The sequence below is a fragment of the Phallusia mammillata genome, chromosome 4, assembly GCF_965637545.1.
Source record: "Phallusia mammillata chromosome 4, kaPhaMamm4.hap1.1, whole genome shotgun sequence".
Taxonomy (NCBI): Eukaryota; Metazoa; Chordata; class Ascidiacea; order Phlebobranchia; family Ascidiidae; genus Phallusia; species Phallusia mammillata.
The window spans coordinates 8,272,715-8,292,824 of NC_137255.1; the positions used below are offsets into that span (position 1 = coordinate 8,272,715).

The 20,110-nt window shown below is 36.5% G+C and overlaps 1 protein-coding gene across 1 annotated transcript; it reads right to left on the bottom strand.

The window, feature by feature from the left end:
• Positions 1-1,397: 1,397 nt before the first annotated feature.
• On the bottom strand, positions 1,398-2,690 carry LOC145223405 (protein mono-ADP-ribosyltransferase PARP15-like). Its single transcript, XM_080089833.1, has 3 exons — positions 2,685-2,690; positions 1,950-2,031; positions 1,398-1,669 (listed from the first exon to the last, which is right to left on the bottom strand). Exons 1-3 carry the CDS (start codon positions 2,688-2,690, stop codon positions 1,398-1,400), a joined length of 360 nt encoding a protein of 119 aa, XP_079945959.1.
• Between the last annotated feature and the right edge of the window lie 17,420 nt (positions 2,691-20,110).

The window sequence follows — 20,110 nt, forward strand, 5'->3', positions numbered from 1 at the left end:
ATTGTTTCTCTGTTACACGAACAGAAACGTTTTTTTGAATTTTACTGCCCATAGTAAATCATGAATGTTTTTAAGACTTTCAAACTATTTTTGACAAACGTTTACCTTAAAATTGATAATGGAACACAACGATTCTGCACTGTTTTTCCTAGAAGATATATAAGGTGTAAATGCGTGAGATTTTGCGTGACATCATATATCATTCAGTTGATTCTGTCGAATTTATACGGCAAAACCGAATATTCGGAATATTCGGAAAAATAAACCAAGGCTTAAAAGAACTTAAATAGAAAAAATATTTGTTTCAGTACTGTAAATGCGTAATGTCCGAACAGTTATGATACAGATGTCACCATGCTAACAAACAAAAACATTTTTACCCGACTAGTTAAAGCTCTATGGCATTGGTTCTTAACCGGGGTTCGATCGAACCCCAGGGGTTCGGTAACGCCGAATCAGAAGTACAATACAAATAAAAGTACAATATTTTGAAGTACAATACAAATACAGTTTTTGTCAAACTTTAGGGTCTATAGTCTAGAAACGGCTAAAAACGGCAATTTGTATTTGCTCAATATCAAAACACTTGAAAGATAAACTGATGCAGGGATGTTTTGAACTGCTCTAACAGTTTTTGTGGTACTTAAAAGAGTATTACTGGCCTAATAACCATATGTGTCAGACTTTTTGCACGCCTATTGTGTGCCAACAATGCGAACAAAACAGGACATCATAAACACTTCTCCTCGCTGTGCAGATCAATCTCTGCACCAAGCTAAAAATTAATCTGGGCTTTTTGGGCGCTATTAGATGGTAAATACATCATATAAACCAAGTATTTTTATACAAAAAAAGCAGGTAATTGGCGGCCGTTGGTGAAATAAGAATCTGCGATGCGACTGTCTTAGCAAAATGGTTGTGCACCCCTGCATTAAGGTTTTATTTCCCTTTTTTGACGTAACAAAGAGCATCGTTCGCGCTGTTCGTAAGCAGAAAAACAACGAAACTTTGTTGGCAGCAAAAACTTATCATTACTTCATCTTTTATATGTTTGTGTACTTATGCTAAAAATATACAATGCTTCATTTGGGTAAAAACTAAAAATTGCCGAAATTAAAGCAATCATGAAACAAGTTGGTAATATTATTATGTCAGAATTTAACAAAATGAAAAACAGTAAATCTTGCCATTACGTTTAGTCAAAAGTTAATAATGACCCACAAAACAAATGGGTTAAAAACCTAGGATGTAACTTTGGGTTTTCGACCCAAGGCTGAAGAATATGGCAGGGGTTCGGCCGTTATGAAAAGTTAAGAACCACTGCTCTATGGTATTAGTATATTTTTATTTTACTTTTAACAGCATTCAAGATCAAGCAGCAATGTGTGTAAGTGCCTTCACACATAAGTAATAATGTACATTGGATAAACGCTGGCGTCTTTCAATACTACATATAGTTTGGGATCTTGCTTCTCATCAACGACACTGTTATATGTTGTTCCGTCTCGTTTGATGGGTGCGACACTCAGATTGGATGTTCCCAAGCAATAATGTCCAGTGATAACTTCAGCCAAAATAATGTGCCTGAGTCCGTTTTGATCTGGTGCTGCATAGTCACTTGAGTAAGATGCTGTTGTAGCAAAGTACACTCCTTTTTCAAAACGAGTGCCTGCAAGAAAAAAGTTTTTGTTTGTATACATGAAATGCTTTCAGTAACAGCTTTTGTTTCTTCGCAGTTGTTAAACCAAAGATTTTACAAGGACTGCCATTTGCAAAAGGCGGCCACAGCTAGTTTTAGTTACTTTAAACCTTGGTCAACTTGTTTTAACAAATCTGTTTATTGGTCTACAAATAAACGATGGAAATGTGGTTGAACCTGCAAGGAAGCTAATTTTGTTAATTCTTACAAAAAATAATTAAGAATGGGTATTAGAACATCAAATTGTTACCGTTCCTTCCTGCATATCCTTTGTCGAAACCATCCTTACATATTTTTTCTACATCATCTTTTCGTGTTCCATGGAAAAGGTCCTGAGTGAGTGGAATGTGCGCTAAACCAGAAATGCGAAATTTGTCGTCTTTGCATGTTTCTGTGCTACGAATTGCTTGTACAGCGTGGAATTTTGCACCCTTTCAATCTAAAAAAATAATTTTGCTCCTTGTCTTTATTTACACAAGAGTAACAGTAAAACCGCTTCTAAGAGAGTAATAATTTAGTTATTTGGAATGCAAATCGCTTTTATCCAGCAAAAAAACAAATGAACATTTATCACCCCTTTTTTAAGTTTTTTTTTCAAACTTGATGCAAACGTCGTTATATTCCTTTGTATTGTTGGGGACGGGGACATTCTTCCAAATGTCATTGCCCATATTCACCCACGTACTTGGATATTCTGAAAAAATTCTTTTCAAAATTGTTCCCTCGGACACAACATGGGGAATTTTAGTTTAAAAATATCAGAATAACACATGTTTCAATCTTTATAAATCAGTATTTATTATTCAGATTGTCAAGCTCAACTACTGTTAGAGATGAAAAGCTTGAAAGGCAAGTGGATACACAGATAGACCTACATATTGTTTAAAAGTGTACCTGCAGCAAGGAATTAGTTACTGCAACAACAACCGGCGTTTCAGATATAATTATTGTGCTCGGTAAAAACTCGATACTCAATACCATTTACCTGCATTGTGTTCTCGATTTCGAACCTTTCGTGTGAGTGGCTGAAATGAATTTGACACAATTTATACAATTCTGGATGCAAAATGCATGATGTGATGTACGCAGCAAATCAAAAACTTGCACTTACCACGCTTAAGCAACAGCTTTTAATTTTTCTCCAGGGCGTTTCGTTTATATCTGTTTTCCAATTTAATTTCAGTTGACTGGATTTTGATTTTTTTTTGTATTAACATCAACATACCTAATTTGGCGTTCCACCCGGTGCAACAACTTAAAATACTAAAACCACAAGCCCACATACTGTATCTGAAACCCGAACCAAGAGACAAGCGATCTGGTAAATCTTCGAAACCACCTTCACTTACCAAAGCAACAACAATACCAGTTGAACATAGGAAACCTACATACAGCATAAGTGGAAATTATCTAAAATAAGAGATTTTACAGTAATTAAAGTTGAAAAGAACCTGCTTGTTGCAATAGTTGTAACTAACATAGATAGTTTACGAGATTTGTAGACTTTGCACGAAAATGCGATTTTAACTTGTATGTTTCACATTTATCGAGTAGTTACGAAATAAACAAATACTTAACCATTTGTTTTGACACCAATGTAAGCAAGCCTACGTTTGTGTTTTGTGTATTATTTGACAAGGGAGACGCACAATAGCGCAACTGCAACTCACCGTTTTACAAATTCTTCAAACGTATGTTTAGGTTTCTAAACACAAAGTTTCTGAATATTATTTGATAGTGTTCAACTTAGTTTCAAAATATTGCGATTAGAAACTACTCGGGTGAAGGAAATAATGCTCATTTGCATAAGAATGAACTTCATTTGCATAAGCGTCTCGTGAACTTTATAAAGCGTTTAACGCCAATACAACGTATTTCCTGACTGTAGTCACCAGCCAGCCAGCTATAATTGCAATCCACAATAGGAAATATATTATGAGGTCTTGATGCTGATAAACATTTCTTGATAGTATACTGATTTTTAGTATCGGCTGAGGCAAGAGTTTTAATGAAAGGAACGAGATATGTAGCTATTTATCTATCTATTTGTTAAATCTCTTTTCCTTAAGCTCTATTTAACTATTTGTTGAAAAATACTTTTAAATACTTTTAATTAAAATATTAAATACACATGTGGTTAAGTTGTTATTGTGTGTGTTTTTTTTTTGCACAAATTGCCGACAAGTACAAGCAGTGGCTTCAATATATAAACACGTTTGTTATGAGCAATTGACTTAACTACAGTTTTTGTAATCAGATGACAATCTTTCTGTTCTTCAAATGGCCATTTTAGCTTTGTTGGTTGCATTCAGTCTGATTGCTTTTGCGGAGGCAAAAACTTGGAATACTTTTAAAGGATTTCAATATTTTGTCGAAATGGCCCCAGTCAATACGTATGCACAAGCGGAGATGGGTTGCGCCGCATTGCAATCGAACATATCTAATATTAAAACTGTAGAAATCTTCAACTTTGTCAATTCTCGAATAAATCTAACAGGTGAGTTTTGTGTATGCACATAAAACTAAAAAAAGACACGTCGACTAGTTTCTGATATATTTTAAACCATGTAATAACTATTCGTTTTTTTTTTAGAAAGCTTGTTCTCATTTTACATTGGTGCAAAAAGAATCAACAGCACAGAGAATTTTGAGTGGATTGATGGAAGCGAAGTTTTGGTTCCAAGCACTAAGTGGAACGAAGTGCAACCAAACAACAAAATCGAGAACGAAGACTGTGTTGTGATGAGTTTCAAAGGTTCTAATGTACCCCATCGTAAGGCTGGTTTGACGTAGCGTGCAATAATCATACTGCGGGGTTTGTTTGTGAAAAAGCTGCACCAGGTAATCAAAGTGATGTATGAGAAAACATAAACACAACCCAATCAGAAATTTATCACTGCCCCAAGCTTGATTTATCCATAAATTATCGATCAGTTGTCATAGTCCATTGATAAAATTGGGATAGACACTTGTTTATACCCCTGAAATTTGACATCGGCCTTTCGATGGCCCACACGTGCATTATGCACTGCGCAAGTACGATAACACTTGGGTGTTCCAAACTTAAATACATTAAAATTCAGATAACCCTTGCATGTCCCAAGCCTAAACACGATAAAATTACATACTTCTTTACCCCGGCGCATGGTAAAAATGACAACATATTTTATTTATATACACTTTGTATTGAAAAGAACATTTCGCTTTTAATCAATGCTGCCAGTAATGCCGTAGTGCACGTCCTCATTCCATTCCCCAGCTCTTGCTCACCGTGTGATAAAACATCTGTAAACAGAATGACTGCAAGTTAGTTCAGACTTTTGAAACTTGTGATGTGATGAGAAAAATAAAAGGCTCAACCGACTTGCTGAAAAGTAGACGTCCCAATTCTGCAACTTATTACACACATAATACTATTTTAGTCTAATTTGTTTTAACACAGTTAGTTAAAGGGACTTGAACATACAAACCAAGAACTTACCACTTATAACAGACGATGTACATCACGCTTTCCCAAACCTATGCTGATACGTTTTTTGGTTGAAGATTCTAAATAAATTCCATTAATACCACAGTCTACACTCTTCGCCATTGTTGTATAGCAAACGATGACTCCATTTAAGCTGTCTTGAAAGTTGATGACTCGGTTTTGAAAAAGTCATAGCAGTGACACTGTAACACCTTTCTCTCCAACTGCCACACTTTGTAACTAATCAACACGAGGCACAAGTCGCAAATACTTAGTCCAGGGGTGGCCAACCTTCTACATACCATTCGCCAACTTTTTAACATACTGTGTTGGATGCGCCATAAACGTTTTAACAGTCTATTCTGGGTGCCAGACGATTTTACACAGATTAGTAAGGATCTGCTGGATTTAAAACCGTACAGAATATCTCAATCACCCCTTTGATCCATATACCCTCCCTAATCTAAATAAAATTGTCAAAAATATCCAAAAAACAAAAAGGAACTGCGTCCCAGTTGCATGAAAGGGTTAAATTTCGAAAATAACTGCAAATGTTCACAAACGAAAGACAATGCACAACGCACCAGGTAGAGCTACTAACAGTAACACCATAGCGAGAATCAGAACTTCGCTTTCACAAAGGAGCGTAAAGAGTTGAATTTTCATTTAGCGGCTATAAATGGGTTGGGTTCGGGAAATATTTACACAAAATTTTTATATTAGTAACTAATTTGTTGGGTTAGTTTTATTGAGTTTTAAGTGCTTATACTATACCCTGACCCTAATAGGTCTAACCGTGAGCATTTTTGGAGATATAACCAATCAAATTTGGGGGCAGATTCTCGTTATGGTGTTAGTAGCTCAGCTGCTGGCAGGACCGCTGCTGGCAGGACCACACGAGTATGACACGCGTACGGAAAGAGTACTCCAGTGACGGGCACGAGTATAATTTCAGTACGAAAATCAATCTCTTTATATTTTAATTAATTAGGCCTAGTCATATTTTTAACTGCAAGAAGAATAGTGGAAATAAAGATATGTTTGAATAATGTTGTGCATGAATATATATATATATATGTATAAATAATAAGGCTGGCTTACTTTATTTATTTATTAGTTTATTAATTTGATTTTCATGATTATCAAAAGAAGGCAATGCGCCCTTTCTAATCATGCAATGCGCCACGTTTGGCGCATGCGCCATAGGTTGGCCACCACTGACTTAGTCTATCATATTCAAATACATACTCACGTGATTTTGTCAACCAATTACACAATAGGACGTTGTTTGACGTCACAAAGGAACAATTTGGACAAGACTGTGGTTGCACACAAAGTTTTTCAAAGTCCCCAAACAATACCTAGGTGCTGTTTTTTATTTGATAAACTGTACAGTCTATTTAAATTTGTTTCAACGTTACCCGACAGCTATTAAAACACATTGCGCTTTTCGTCACCCGAAAGTTAGGTGCTGCTGTTGCTTGAACTAAATGGTGATATAATTTTACCAAAAAAGACGCCATTTTAACGCACTACATTTTGATGTATTCGTCACATGCAGATTATGAGTTGTCCTATGATCGAACTGAAACGAACCCAGGTTGTTTTAATATTTATTACATGCATTTTGCCAAGCGTTTCAAAACCAACACCAAGTTTTAACGCAGGTCAAATTAAACACTGTTGTAATTTAAGACAAAATGAAAAAACGAGCATTTTTCCCCAAATCAATAAATCTGACCATGCTTAAAAAATCCTTCAGGTGGCCACGCATAACAAACCAAGCTTAAAACCGCCTAAAATATCTTCGATAATCGTCAAATTAGGACCACGTGGCCGAGTGTGGCATAATCCAGACATAAACTGGTCAAATCAACAGTTGGCCGGAGATACGCCGACTTAAATTTTTGATTGGGAAGTTGAAAACAATATATTCTGAACGATAAAATTGAGAGTGGATGGTTATCAAAGTATAAATTGGCTGTATTTTTTATTACGTATTATCTGCTAAAACGCAACACAATGTAGCACATGTTTTCAATGTTTCAATGTTTTTTATATCATTTTTACCTTGCGTTTTTACAAGTTTTTTCCTCTAACAGTGAAAACGGAAAGATTATCTTTACTGTTATATCAGCGGTATTTGGTGACCTGATGATCGCCAGAATTTGCACTCTCGTTGTTGTAGTGGCGTTGCGAAGACGTAAACAAAGGTGATCACTTGCTTCTTGACAACCTATGTAATGTATGGTCATATAAGGCCGACTCACCTTTTTTGCACGATTTTGCCACACAACGAATAATTCAAAGATGACGAATTAGTTGAGTGAATAGTTAAATTGGATGGTTGTAAGGATTCATACATTTGTAAAAATGTTAACAGAGGGCTCTGCATAATGTTATATTTACATATTAAGATCATATAAGATAGATGATTTCATTCTGGTAACAGTGCAAACATCGAAAAACTTGTTTTACAGAGTTGACGTAGAACGTGGACCAGGATATGAAAACGATTTGGGTAAGTTATATGTTTTGACCAAAACAAAATCACGTTAAAGTAAATTTAAAGAGCTGTCATAGATTTTTCGTCAAAAGAAATACTACTTTGCATTTAATTAAATTTCATTTTGCTAAATGCAACAACACAGAGATTCGCCATGCCGAAGAAGAAGTGCACAACATACAGGAAGTTGAAACCTATACCTCGCAAACAATCTGAGAAAAGCAATCAAGCAAAATAATTGCTTTGCGCCGATTGTATTCTAATGTCACATTTAAATATGCAAGTTTGAACTTATAAACAGAAAGGAGAGTGCACACAACGTTCACGAAGATTTGGTTTTCTCCTGTTCCGAAACAAAAATGGATCTATTCATAACCTGTTTATTATTATACTCAACTAAGAAAAGGGAAGAAATAATGCATTCAGTATACTTGAATTAGTTTGCTTTTTTGGTTGCAAAATGTAATGAAACATTAATTTCGCCACATTACTTGCATTATCAGTTCTTATTTTTTATTTTATCTCAGCATGTTTGAATAAATACACTAGGAAATAAATACATGTAACAAACTGCAGCGGACGAAATTTACTCAAAAATCTGTGCAGCCTTGATCTGCACCGACCACCCCACTAGTGTTTCCTAAATAGTCTCAAACGCAACACTGCCTGTCTGACGGGCACAACCTTCTCCATTGCACAACAGCATTGTTTCTCGGTTGAACGAGCAGAAACGTTTATTTACGTTTTATTCACATAGTCTAATCATGTATGTCTTTGTGAAAAGGAAAATGTAGCTTCAGTTTTGCACTTTCAAAACATTTTTGACGAACGTTTGTAGCATTTTATTGACATTCATATCAAACACATTGTCATCAGTTACAGCCGTAGACATTTGCGTTTGTTTTTCACACGGCTATAAACCCATGGGATTGTTATGAATCCTGACAAATGTGAATTCGGATGCACAACAGTAGCAATTTGAGGACATCAAATCACCACAAGGCATTTCTCCACTGTCAAGCAGGGTTGAATTCATCCAAAAATTTCCTCAACCAACGTCTAAGAAAATTCTTAATGAATACTTGAGACTGTTAAATTTCTTTTATTGTTTTATCTCTGGTGCACCAAAAATTTGCATTCCACCAAGCATTTGCAGGCACAGAGAGAAAGTTTAAATGAACAGTGGACAACTGCATTGAAGGCATCAAAACAAGCCCTGGCAAGATCAGTGATGCTTATTCACCTTAAGCATGACGCACCTACACGAATTACTAGTGATGCTTCACGCACTGCGGTTGGCGATCAACTGGAACAACGCCACAACGGTGAATGGAAACCAATACCTTTCTTTTCAAGAAAACTTAAACCTGCAGAAACACAGTACTGTACATTTGGTTGTGAGCTTCTCTTATTATTTATCTATTCGTCACCTTCCTTACTTTGTTGAAGGCAGGTCGTTTGCTGTATTTACTGATCACAAGCTATTAATTCATATGCTCCAACGAAAATTTACTGCATTGTCACCTCGACAAACTCGCCATTTGTGTTTCATTTCAGTTTACCACCGACATTCACCACATAAAGGATGGAAGTAATTTTGCTGTCGACGCATTGTCGAGAGCCAGCAACATCATCTGCAATTGATTTCGCTCTAATGGCACTTGCACAAAAAAATAATGCATATCGAACCTCGGTCACGTCACTTAATTTGTGTGATGTACCTTTGTTCGGCACAAAACTAACAATTCTTTGTGATATTTGTAAAGGCGGCTCCCCGTCCTACCGTTCTTTATGCATATCGTCGCCAAATCTATGATGCGAATCATAATATGTCGCATCCGCAGGCTTACGCGCAAGTCGTAGACTGGTCCCAGATCGTTTTGTATCACATGGTTTGAACAAAGATGTTGGTAACTGGTAACGAACCTGTATACAAGGTCAAAAAGCTAAAATCCACAGCCGACCAGAAGATTTACCGATATCCATGTAGACATTGTCGGACCTCTTCCTCTTCTCGGGGATGCACCTACTTATCCACGTGTTTCGACCGGTCACCAGATGGTCAGAAGCTTTCCCTATTGCAGATGCAACAGCGCATTCTTGCAGAAGAGCTCTACTCCCTTGAGTCTCACGATTCGAAACGCCAAAAGCCATTACATCAGATAAAGAACGTCAGTTTGAGTCAACACTTTGTGCCAAACTTAATATGTAATTGGGTGATCGTCGACAACGAGGACCTCCTACCATGCCCAATACAACGGAATTGTGGAACAAATGCATCGTCAGCTTAAGGCCGCTTTAAAAGCACGTTTAACAACCACCGATTGCTGGACCATCTTCCAATTGTACTGCTCGGAATGAGGTCTGCTGTACAGTAAGACCTTGGATGTTCTGCCGCAGAGTTGATGTATAGTGCTATACTACAGATGCACGGAGAGTTTATCACGTCGTCAACTGAACTACAAGATCCAACGTCGTTTTTGTCAAAACTAAAAAAGCAATGCATGACTTGCGACCGACTCCGACAACCTGGCATCGACACTCTCACGACACAGTGCCCAACTTATTACGCAATTGCAGTTTAGTTATTATTCCCAACGACGGGTACCGGACACCCTTACAACGTGCCTGTGACGGTTCATTCAAAGTGATTCGTAAACATGCTAAATAATTTTGTCTTCAAATTAATGGGTAACAAGACATTGTGTCCATTGACCGTTTAACACCGGCCTATATTCAACAAACTTTTATGTCGCGAGAATCTACCAATCTTGTTTTACCTGTTTCCCCTCCTATCATATCTTAACAGTGAAGCTTTCCGGTCGTGTTATTAATTTACCTTTGCGTTATCGTGTTTGACTTGAACACTGGTGTAGGGTATTGTAGCCTATCTTCAAACTACCCGCGAATCGGAAGAGCACTTGCGTTGTTGGTTTGATTGCACGCATCATTCCAATTAGTGCCTCGCAATAAACGGAATTATAACAAGTCGTGTCTAATAGTATTCAAATTAATTTTACAATATTGCAACCTGAAACTGCTCGGGTCGACGAAAGACTGTTCATTTCCATAAGAATGGACTTTATTTCCAAAAGCGCCTCGTGAACTTTGTAAAGCGTATTTTGTTCATCATCAACAACCAGAAAAAGGTAACCGTCAGTACAACGCATTTCCTGACTGTAGTGACCTGGTACATAATTGCAACCCACAATGAGAAATGATTTGTGAGGTTTTGATGCTAGTGAAACAGTGAATTGAGTTTTAATGTTGGCTTAGGCATGTTCATTTGAGACAGTTTAAATCATGGTTCTTCAGCGGGGGCGAAATCGCACACCGAGGAGTCGATGGTAACAATTTTGGGAGTCGGGGAGCAATTTCAACATGATTAATTGTATTAATTTTTAAAAGAACTTTGAGCCTCAGCCAACTTTAACTAAGGAGTAGATTTGATGCATATCAGCCTAAACATGCTGCTACTTGAGTACATTGAGTTTTTGTAATCAGATGATATACTTAGAATCACCTGTTATTCAAATGGCCATTTTAGCTTTGTTGGTTGCATTCTGTCTGACTGCTTTTGGGGAGGCAAAAACTTGGAACTCTTTTGGAGGATTTCAATATTTTGTCGAAATGACTCCAGTAAATGGGTATGCACAAGCGGAGATGGGTTGCTCCGCGTTGCAATCTAATATATCTAATATTAAAACTACAGAAATCTTTGACTTCGTCAACTCTCTTATGAATCTGACAACAGGTGAGTTGTTGCGATGCGGTAAAACACAAAAAAATGAAGCGAAAAAAGTCGATTGCCCAGTAACATTATTTAAAGGCAAGACATCAATTTTTTTATATTTTAAACCATACAATAACTGTATCTCAGAAAGCTTATACTCATTCTACATTGGTGCAAAAAGAATCAACGGCACAAAGAAGTTTGAGTGGAGTGATGGAAGCGAAGTTTTGGTTCCAAGTACTATGTGGAAAGTAGGACAACCAAACAACAAAATCGGAAACGAAGACTGCGTTGTAATGAGTTTCAAAGGTTCCAGTGGACCCCCTACACCGTACGGCTGGTTTGACGTACCGTGCTATTATCGTTTTGCGGGATTTATTTGTGAGAAAGCCGTACCAGGTAACCAGAGTGATGTATGAGAAAACACAAACTGAAGTTAAAGCAATATGCTGTGAATGATAAAGTAAGAATTGCTGGTTATTAGAAAAAGAAATTGGCTGCATTTTTTAAAACGAATAATCTCAACACATTGTACCACATGCTTTCATCAATGTTTCATTGTTGTTTACTGTAGATCTTGCGTTTTTTTCAGGTTTTACTTCCGAAAGTGAAAACGGTAATTTCATCCTAACTGTTATATTAGCAGTATTTGGTGGCCTAATGTTCGCTATAATTTGCACTCTCGTTGTGGTAATGACGTTGCGAAGGCGCAATCAAAGGTAATCATCTGCATTTTTGACAACCTATATAATTTATGATCATTTAAGGCCGACTAACCTTTTCTTGCTAAAACAACACATTGTTCAGAGATGACGAGTTAGATTGAGTTAATTGTTAAACTGGATGGTTGTAAGGATTCATACATTTGTAAAAATGTTAACAGAGGGCTAGGCAACAATGTTTTATATACAGATTTAGACCATGAAAATATGACTGCTAATTTCTTTGTGGTATAGTGAGTACATCGGAAAACCTTGTTTTACAGAGTTGGAGTAGAACGTAGACCAGAATATTAAAACGATTTAGGTAAGTTATATGTTTTGACCAAAATATGTCATGGATTTTTCGTTACAATAAATTAACTACTTTGCATTGATTTAAATATCATTTTGCTTAATGCAACAACACAGAGCTTCGCCATGCCGAAGAAGAAGTGCACAATATTTAGGAAGTTGAGGCCTATACCTCGCAAACAATCTGAGGAGTGCATCAAGTGAATTAATTTCAACGAGTCGATTGTATTATTCTAATTTCACATTTAAATATGCAAGTTTGAACTTATAAACAGGAAGGAGAGTGCACACAAAGTCCACGATGACCTGGTTGTCGCTTAATTGTTCTGAAACAAAACATTGATATGTTCATAACCTGTTTCTTATTATACTCAACTAAAATACAGAGAAAGAATGCCTTCAGTTTACTTGAATCAGTCTGCAGTTTTGGTTATACAATGTAATAATCATAGAACCATAATGACATTATCAATTCTAATTTTTTATATCTCTGCATGTTTAAGTAAATACATTAGCGCAAAGCCCTGTGTTGTAACCAGCGTTCTTGACATGTTTCTTGTTTTGTTTCTGTGTACAAACAAACTGTAGTTGGGGACGCAATTTACTCAAAAATCTGGACAGCCTGAATCTGCACAGACCATGACCGCACCAGGGTTTTCTAATCATTCTTAAACGCAACACCGCCTGTCTGACAGATACAAATTCTTCCTTTGCTGCACAACAGCGTTGTTTCTCTGTTAAACGAACGAAACTTTTATTTGAGGTTTATGCCCCATAGTTTCAAATCGTGTATGTTTTTAAGAAAGGGTTTTTCGCGTGTGCTACTTTTACCCACGTTTGTGAAGATTTGGTTGAATCTAAAAATTTGACTTTTAAATAACTTTGGAGTTTCTAGAATTCGTTCTTAAATTATGTCTGTCAAGCGAATAAAACATCCTATATTCTTGGCTTTTAATTATCAATATTTACTTCAGAACGCGATTCAAACATTCTGACTTGGTGCATAAATTCGAAAGCCAACACTTTAATATATTTGCCACATATGCAATAGAATGTAAGACAGCGTGAATTTGTAAAACGACCCTACGAAAAATCGCCTTCTTTTCCATTAACCATACAGTCCGCAATTGCACATCATTCTGCAATGATTGTGGTTTCCTGTTGCAGCACAAATTCGTTGAAAAAGGCCGACTCATTTTTGACGCATAGCAACAAATGTGCAGAAACAAGTCATAATTGGTCGATTTATATTTGAGTGACCATTTCAATCAAACGGCTATAGCAAGTTTTGGCCATTTCATAACCAAAAAGGTATTAAATGTAACACAGAGAGAACCAAGAAAGTCAAGCTGCACAAGCGTAGATAGTTGTTTCTGACAGCGTAAGCACATTTAGCGTTGATTAGCGGTTTTGCTTTTTCTTGTTTTGTCGAGATTAGCCGTACATATGTTTCAATTTTTTCATGTAGATTACTGGCAAGTGGACTGGACCACAACAGCACACTTTTTGGCGCCATTTGCAATAACTTTACCACTAACTGCTTTGGCATCATGTCGTCAAATCAAGCTGTTTGACCATCGGTTATGCTTATTTTACCATATCTCTCTTGCATGGCTTGTTGTTTGTGGTGATGGTGATTGCCCAAGCGTTTGTGGGTATTGCTGCCCTTCTGTTGCAAGCCGTTTCGCCCATTTTTGCCGTACTTTGGTTTCCCGAGAGCAAAGTCGGCATTGCAATAGGAATACAGTTGTTTGGATGCTACAGAGGTATGGCAGTAGGTTCCGCATCACCGGTGACGTTACTTGACAAATTGGAAAATACGAGTCACATCCAAGCCGATGAATCATTGCAAAATAACCCCAAAAGATTGATGCCGATAAACGGTTCGATGCTGGCTGTTGCCATAGCAGTAAATATCAGTCTGGCACTTTTTATGACCGATCATCCACCGAAACCTCCGACAATCGCTCAAGCTCTGAAAGATGGAAATAAGCCCATTAAATTTAATGCTCTTTGCTATTGGAAATTGACTAAAAACGTTCTGTCAAACAAAAGTTTCTTAATCGCAACGCTTATATACGCAGTATTGTTGGAAATTATTGCAGTACAGCACGTACTAATGTCGCAAATACTTCCCATCAACGCTACAGAAAATCTTCCGTTATCCATCAATCAAGTTGCAGGATATCTTTTGACTGCCAATGCCGTTGGCGGTGCTATTGGTTCATTTGTTATGGGAAGAATAGTAAAAAACTATAAAAAATACAAAATCGCAACCATTGTCGGCTGCCTGGTGACACTATTTTTCTCATGCGGCATGACTGTCGCGTGGTTTGAATCCAGTTATCTATTGATGTGCCTCTGCAACTTTATGCTCGGCGCCACTTCAAGGGCCGTAATGATTCCAACGTACGAAATTATGACACAGGAAACATACCCGATCGACGAAACTTTTGTGAGTATTTGGATGTCAAGCTTGCGTCAGTAATAATTTTTTTGCCAGTCAACTACGCTCTCACACTGCCACTAAGTTTTCTTATTACCAGCACGAACGAAAGACTTCAGGTAGCCCAAAGGTACTAGAGCAAAGTAGGAAATCAACATTTTTGTGTCTGCCTGTGTATATAACTGATTTGTGTACCAGTGATGTGTCAAACCGAGTCCTAATTCCTTACATGGGCGCTACTACAAAAAAATAACTCACTGCGGGTGTTACGTGTCAATTTGTACTTGAAATTATGCTTTTTTGTTATATTAGCCCTCACATAACGGTTTACTTCAAGCAGACAAATGCAATAAATAGCCTTGTCGTTACAGGCCTAGCCATGCGGTGATAATAGTGAAAACAATTAAAAGTGTTTGTTTCGTACGATTTAAATTCATCTTTCATTTCACCCATTGTCGTTTATTTGTTTCCTTGTAAAGATCATTTTTTCTGTTTCGATTATTTCAAAAAAATTGGTAAATTTTCGTACCTCGTGCGACCCAATTTGTTACTAGGCAGTTTGAAAAAAAAAACGTTATATCCTCCAAAAAACTGGTTTTAAATGTTTTGGTCATAATTATGTGATGTGACAAATAAAAATTCGACATGTACGTTTGTTAATTGCAAACGCCCAGTTGTCATGTTTAGAATCTATGCAATGACCCACCAGAAAACGCTACCAGAAAACACTGTTTTGATTTGTGACACTGTGAATATTTTTCTGTCCGAATTATTACACTGAGAAATTTTCAAATTATCTCACACAAATTATAAACTTTGAAACTGTGATCAATCTTATACATCAATTGTTTGGTTCCAAAATAGGCAGTAATATATAGTTTTTGTATTATAAACAAAATTGAAAACTACCCACAATTCGATACAGCTTGAATTAGTTCAGTAAAAATTAAATGAAATAATTAAACCCAATTGGCAACAACGTTATATTAAACGAGGACATCTTTTGGGTATATTTTTCGTGTTTTTTGGCCACTAACAAGTCAAGTACTCGTGGCGAAGCGAAATATAGTTGTGCCATTCCTGAGCCACAAGACGAAGCTTGATTGCAACAATCGGGTGATGAAACATGTTAGTCACTTCGGTGTCCGAGTCACTGTTCCCGTAGAAATTCTACAAATACGTGAAACAGACAGTTGCAGTTAACCTAAAGAACAATGTGCCTTAGCTACTCACCTGAGGCAGTTTACCTACATCATATTGGATAAAATAGACGTGGCAAACAAACAATATCAAACCAACCCCACATAATAAATGGTGGGTTTCGATAATGAAAAGGGTATACCGTTCAAATTTAGATCAAATGCAACTGACAACGCAAGCAAATTTTATAAAATTATGTCGGATATTGGTTGGTAACTTACATCATCATGACCAGAAGCGTCTTTAACAGTTTGCCACGTAGTCTCATGAGGCCTCGTATACTGAATTTTGTACCGTGTCACCCATTGGTCATGCTGGTTTCTTCCTTGTGTGATGACTCCAGTGATTCTTTTTGGTTGAAGCAAATCGACTTGAATCCATTCCCCTGCCACCCCTAGAAAAAAAATGTACAAAAACAGCAATCAGCGTTAAATACTTTGCGTTATTGGTTAAAAAACGTGTTAACAGATGCTTTCTTAAAAGTTAATTTTTTTTTAAATTTTTTTTCAGGCATTATACGCAGATGTACAAAGGGTATAACTTACTATTTAAAGCAACCCATGACCCGTAGTGTAATCCGGGTCTGTTGGGAGTATACAGTCGGCCGTATCTAGTGTGATGCAAGTCGCTGATTGCGGAATCAAAAAACGTTGATGAAGAGAGCGCATCGTCGGCAATGTGACCACTTCTGAGTCCAAGCAAACACAAGGAGTCTACAACACCGATTACTTTTAGGCTCAACTGTTTTTTCTACACAACAATATTTCGAATTTGTAGCAATAATTTTTAAAGGCATAAAGTTGGTTTAAAATGAAGGACAAATGCATGAAGAGAGCTAAATGTATTTTTTTCGATTAGTTGGTGTAAAAATAAAAAACAAGGTTTATATACGCTCAAATAGATGACTTGAGCAAGTACAACATTATATTACTTCATATTGTTAAATAAACTTTAAGCGATAGATTTTAGATTTTGCGACTACTCAAAATGTAGAGCTATGTTCGTTCCGTGTCCTGCCAAAAGTTATTAGTGTTTTTTTTGCAATGGCCTAAACAGCTTATCTTCCGTGCACGTTAAATTTCCACACCATGTAAACTTTGGCTTCTTAGGGATTAATTGTTTCAAGAAAATACATGTTATTAGGGCCAGAAATATGTAACGCAATTTTTGGAGGCATGGCCTATTGTGATACACTTTCATCATTTACTTGAAGACAAATTTCATTTTTTTACTTACAGCGGTTTGCTTCGATTGATACCTCAGACCATTTATCCCCATCTACAATATATTGGAAAATTATGCTTTAGTTTACGTTTGTAAGAAGCAACTTTACGTTGTGAAGCATTTCTGGTTAGTTTTTTAATTTGAAAAAAAAATGTCGCAAAAATTATGCTACATTTCAAATAAATGACATAAATTGTACCAAAATACCTCTACATCCAAATGCAGCTGAAAAAAAACACAATGTGGTTTTTGATATCTTGAATAAATCTTAAAGCAATTATCAATCGCATAACATATTCTTACCGCACAATCCTGTGATCGCAAGAAGCACAATTATTGTCTTCAGCATGATTTCTGTGTAGAATACTATAAGTCAGAAGCACTTGAAAACATAACACCAGCTGGAACGAACTGACTCTTATATACGGTTATTATTGCCTCAGATCATGTCATTTGCAATTTTGCAACGTTTTCACATAACTTATTTTCCGATATGCAGCACTGACACGAGAAGACGAGATGATTTGTGTTGACGAACAGACTGATAACATTTGGCAGCCGTTCTTGAATGACCCTTCTAAACACAGTCATCTTTTGCTGATTGGGCAAAAGTCTCTTATTAACTATGTTCGGCATTTTGTGGCAAAACAAGTTTCTATTTGTTTGACGACTGTCTGCCAACCGAAACCATTTTTACCTTTTTATGTTATACATAAACGTGGCTCAGATATTTTATAGACATTGATGGTTAATGAAGATTCATGTCTGGCCAACAGTCCAACAGCAGGATAAAATTATTCCAATAGAATTTTCAAACATTACTGGATAAGCTTTACGCACCTTTGCGTTCCTGTGTAATGCCCATACTACAGAACTAATATTAGAAAAGAAGCATTTGTGTCATTGGTGATCTTGACAACATTTACTTTATGTTATTTTGAAATATTTCATTATGTGCAACTAATTTTATGCTTAATGAATTATGAGCCCTCGCGTGGTGTATAGTTTGCACCGTTGTAGTCTGGCGTTTATTCTGCACCGCTATAAAATGACAAAAACAACTTTATTCCCACGCAGTTAACCAGCCTGAACGTGCATAAACGGTTTGAACACTTGAGTCAAATGCTTCTGTTTTTTAAAAAAGTTGTAAATCTGTAATATTCATTTTACCACAACTATAGTTCAACCTACTGCAAAGTTGACCCAACTATCAAATTATCCATTCTAGCTACAATGGCTGTTACGCCGACAACTTTACTTGTTAATTAGCCTGCATTTAACTGCATCTGTCAAGTTAATGGACAACCGAACGTGTATGTGTAAAACAAAGTCTGTTGTATAAGTAAGCAACTATAACTTTCGATACCATATGTTCGTCGATATAGTCGTCATGAATTGAAATATGCATGTAAACCTTACACGTAGTCACTGCACAAGTAGGTTACGTTGCGTATGAAGCTAATGTGGATACGGAATTATGGACGATATAGCTGGAAAAGATCATGTCATTTGTGAATTTGCAACGTTTTTACATTTTTCGTATGCACCACTGACATGAGATGGTTTGTGATGACGAACAAACTGATAACGTTTTGCAGCCGTTTTTGAATGACTCTTCTGCACACAGCTCACCTTTGCTGGTTTGGGCAAAAGTCTCCTATTAACCTTGTTTGACATTTTGCATCAATGTGTAAATTAGATCTGTTGATCTGCCAAGAAAAGTTTCGATTTGTTTGACGACTGTCTGCGAACCGAAAGTATGTTTACCTTTATATGTTATACATGAACGTGGATCAGACAGCCACCGAGGGTTTAAGTAGGGTCATGTCTGTCCAGCAGCAAGATAAAAAAAGTATCAAAAAATACTAAATAGGATTTATGCAACTTTGTCACAAAGAAATTAGGAATGCAGCACATAGAAATAGCATTAAGTAGAAACCAAATAATCACCTTCGAGCCACAGCGGACTTCAAAATGGTTATGTTTGTCGCCTTTTCATACATTTTCTGTGATCAATGTCTTCACTACAGAGCAAATATTAGAATACAAGTATTTTGATAATTGGTATTTTGTAATTGTGATAACAAAGGTGTGGCCTCCAAACTTGTTTTGGTCCACCTTAACTGTCGGGTCTATGGAAATTCAGATCCATTTTGTATTCTTAAATCGTCTGTTTGTGAACCAAAGCAACACTGGCCGTAACAAAAGGTTTATGTCATCATATGATAGTTCATTATGTTTAAATAACTTTATGATGAATGAATCATTTTCTAAGTTAAAAATTGCTTCAACTAAAGCTCGAACAATCTTGTTAACATAACATGTTTATTATCTCCGTTTTGCTGTAATTGGGTTGTGATAAGAGCGCAAGTTATTCGGCCAATAAATATTTACAAACTTCGAAAAGATTTGCCTTTTCTAAAATTAAAACTCCTGTTTCTAAAATAAAATACTAATTACGAGTTTCTTAAAGCAACAACTTGTTGCACACTTCCAGGCATTTATTGCTGTAACAACGAAATCCCATTAATATGTAAGAATATATAATTGCGGAACCTGAAGAAATTATAAACAAATTTCGTCAACAAATGTACAAATACATTTAGAAAGTGGATGCAGACTCTTCTACGTTTTATCAATATTCACAGATAAGTTTACGTGGCCCTCCCGTGGCTTGAAGTTTGCACCGTTGTAGTCAGGAGGTGGCTCCTTGTCTGCACCACCGTAAAATAAAAAAGACTTTGTGCACACACAGTTAACTTAGCAACCTGAACTTACATAAATGCTTTGACCACTTTAATCAAAATCCTTTAGATTTGG

Coding starts and splice junctions, on each gene's coding strand:
- LOC145223405 (XM_080089833.1), bottom strand. Junction 1,670..1,949: donor AGGATATGCAGGAAGGAACG/GTAACAATTTGA, acceptor TTTTTCTTGCAG/GCACTCGTTTTGAAAAAGGA.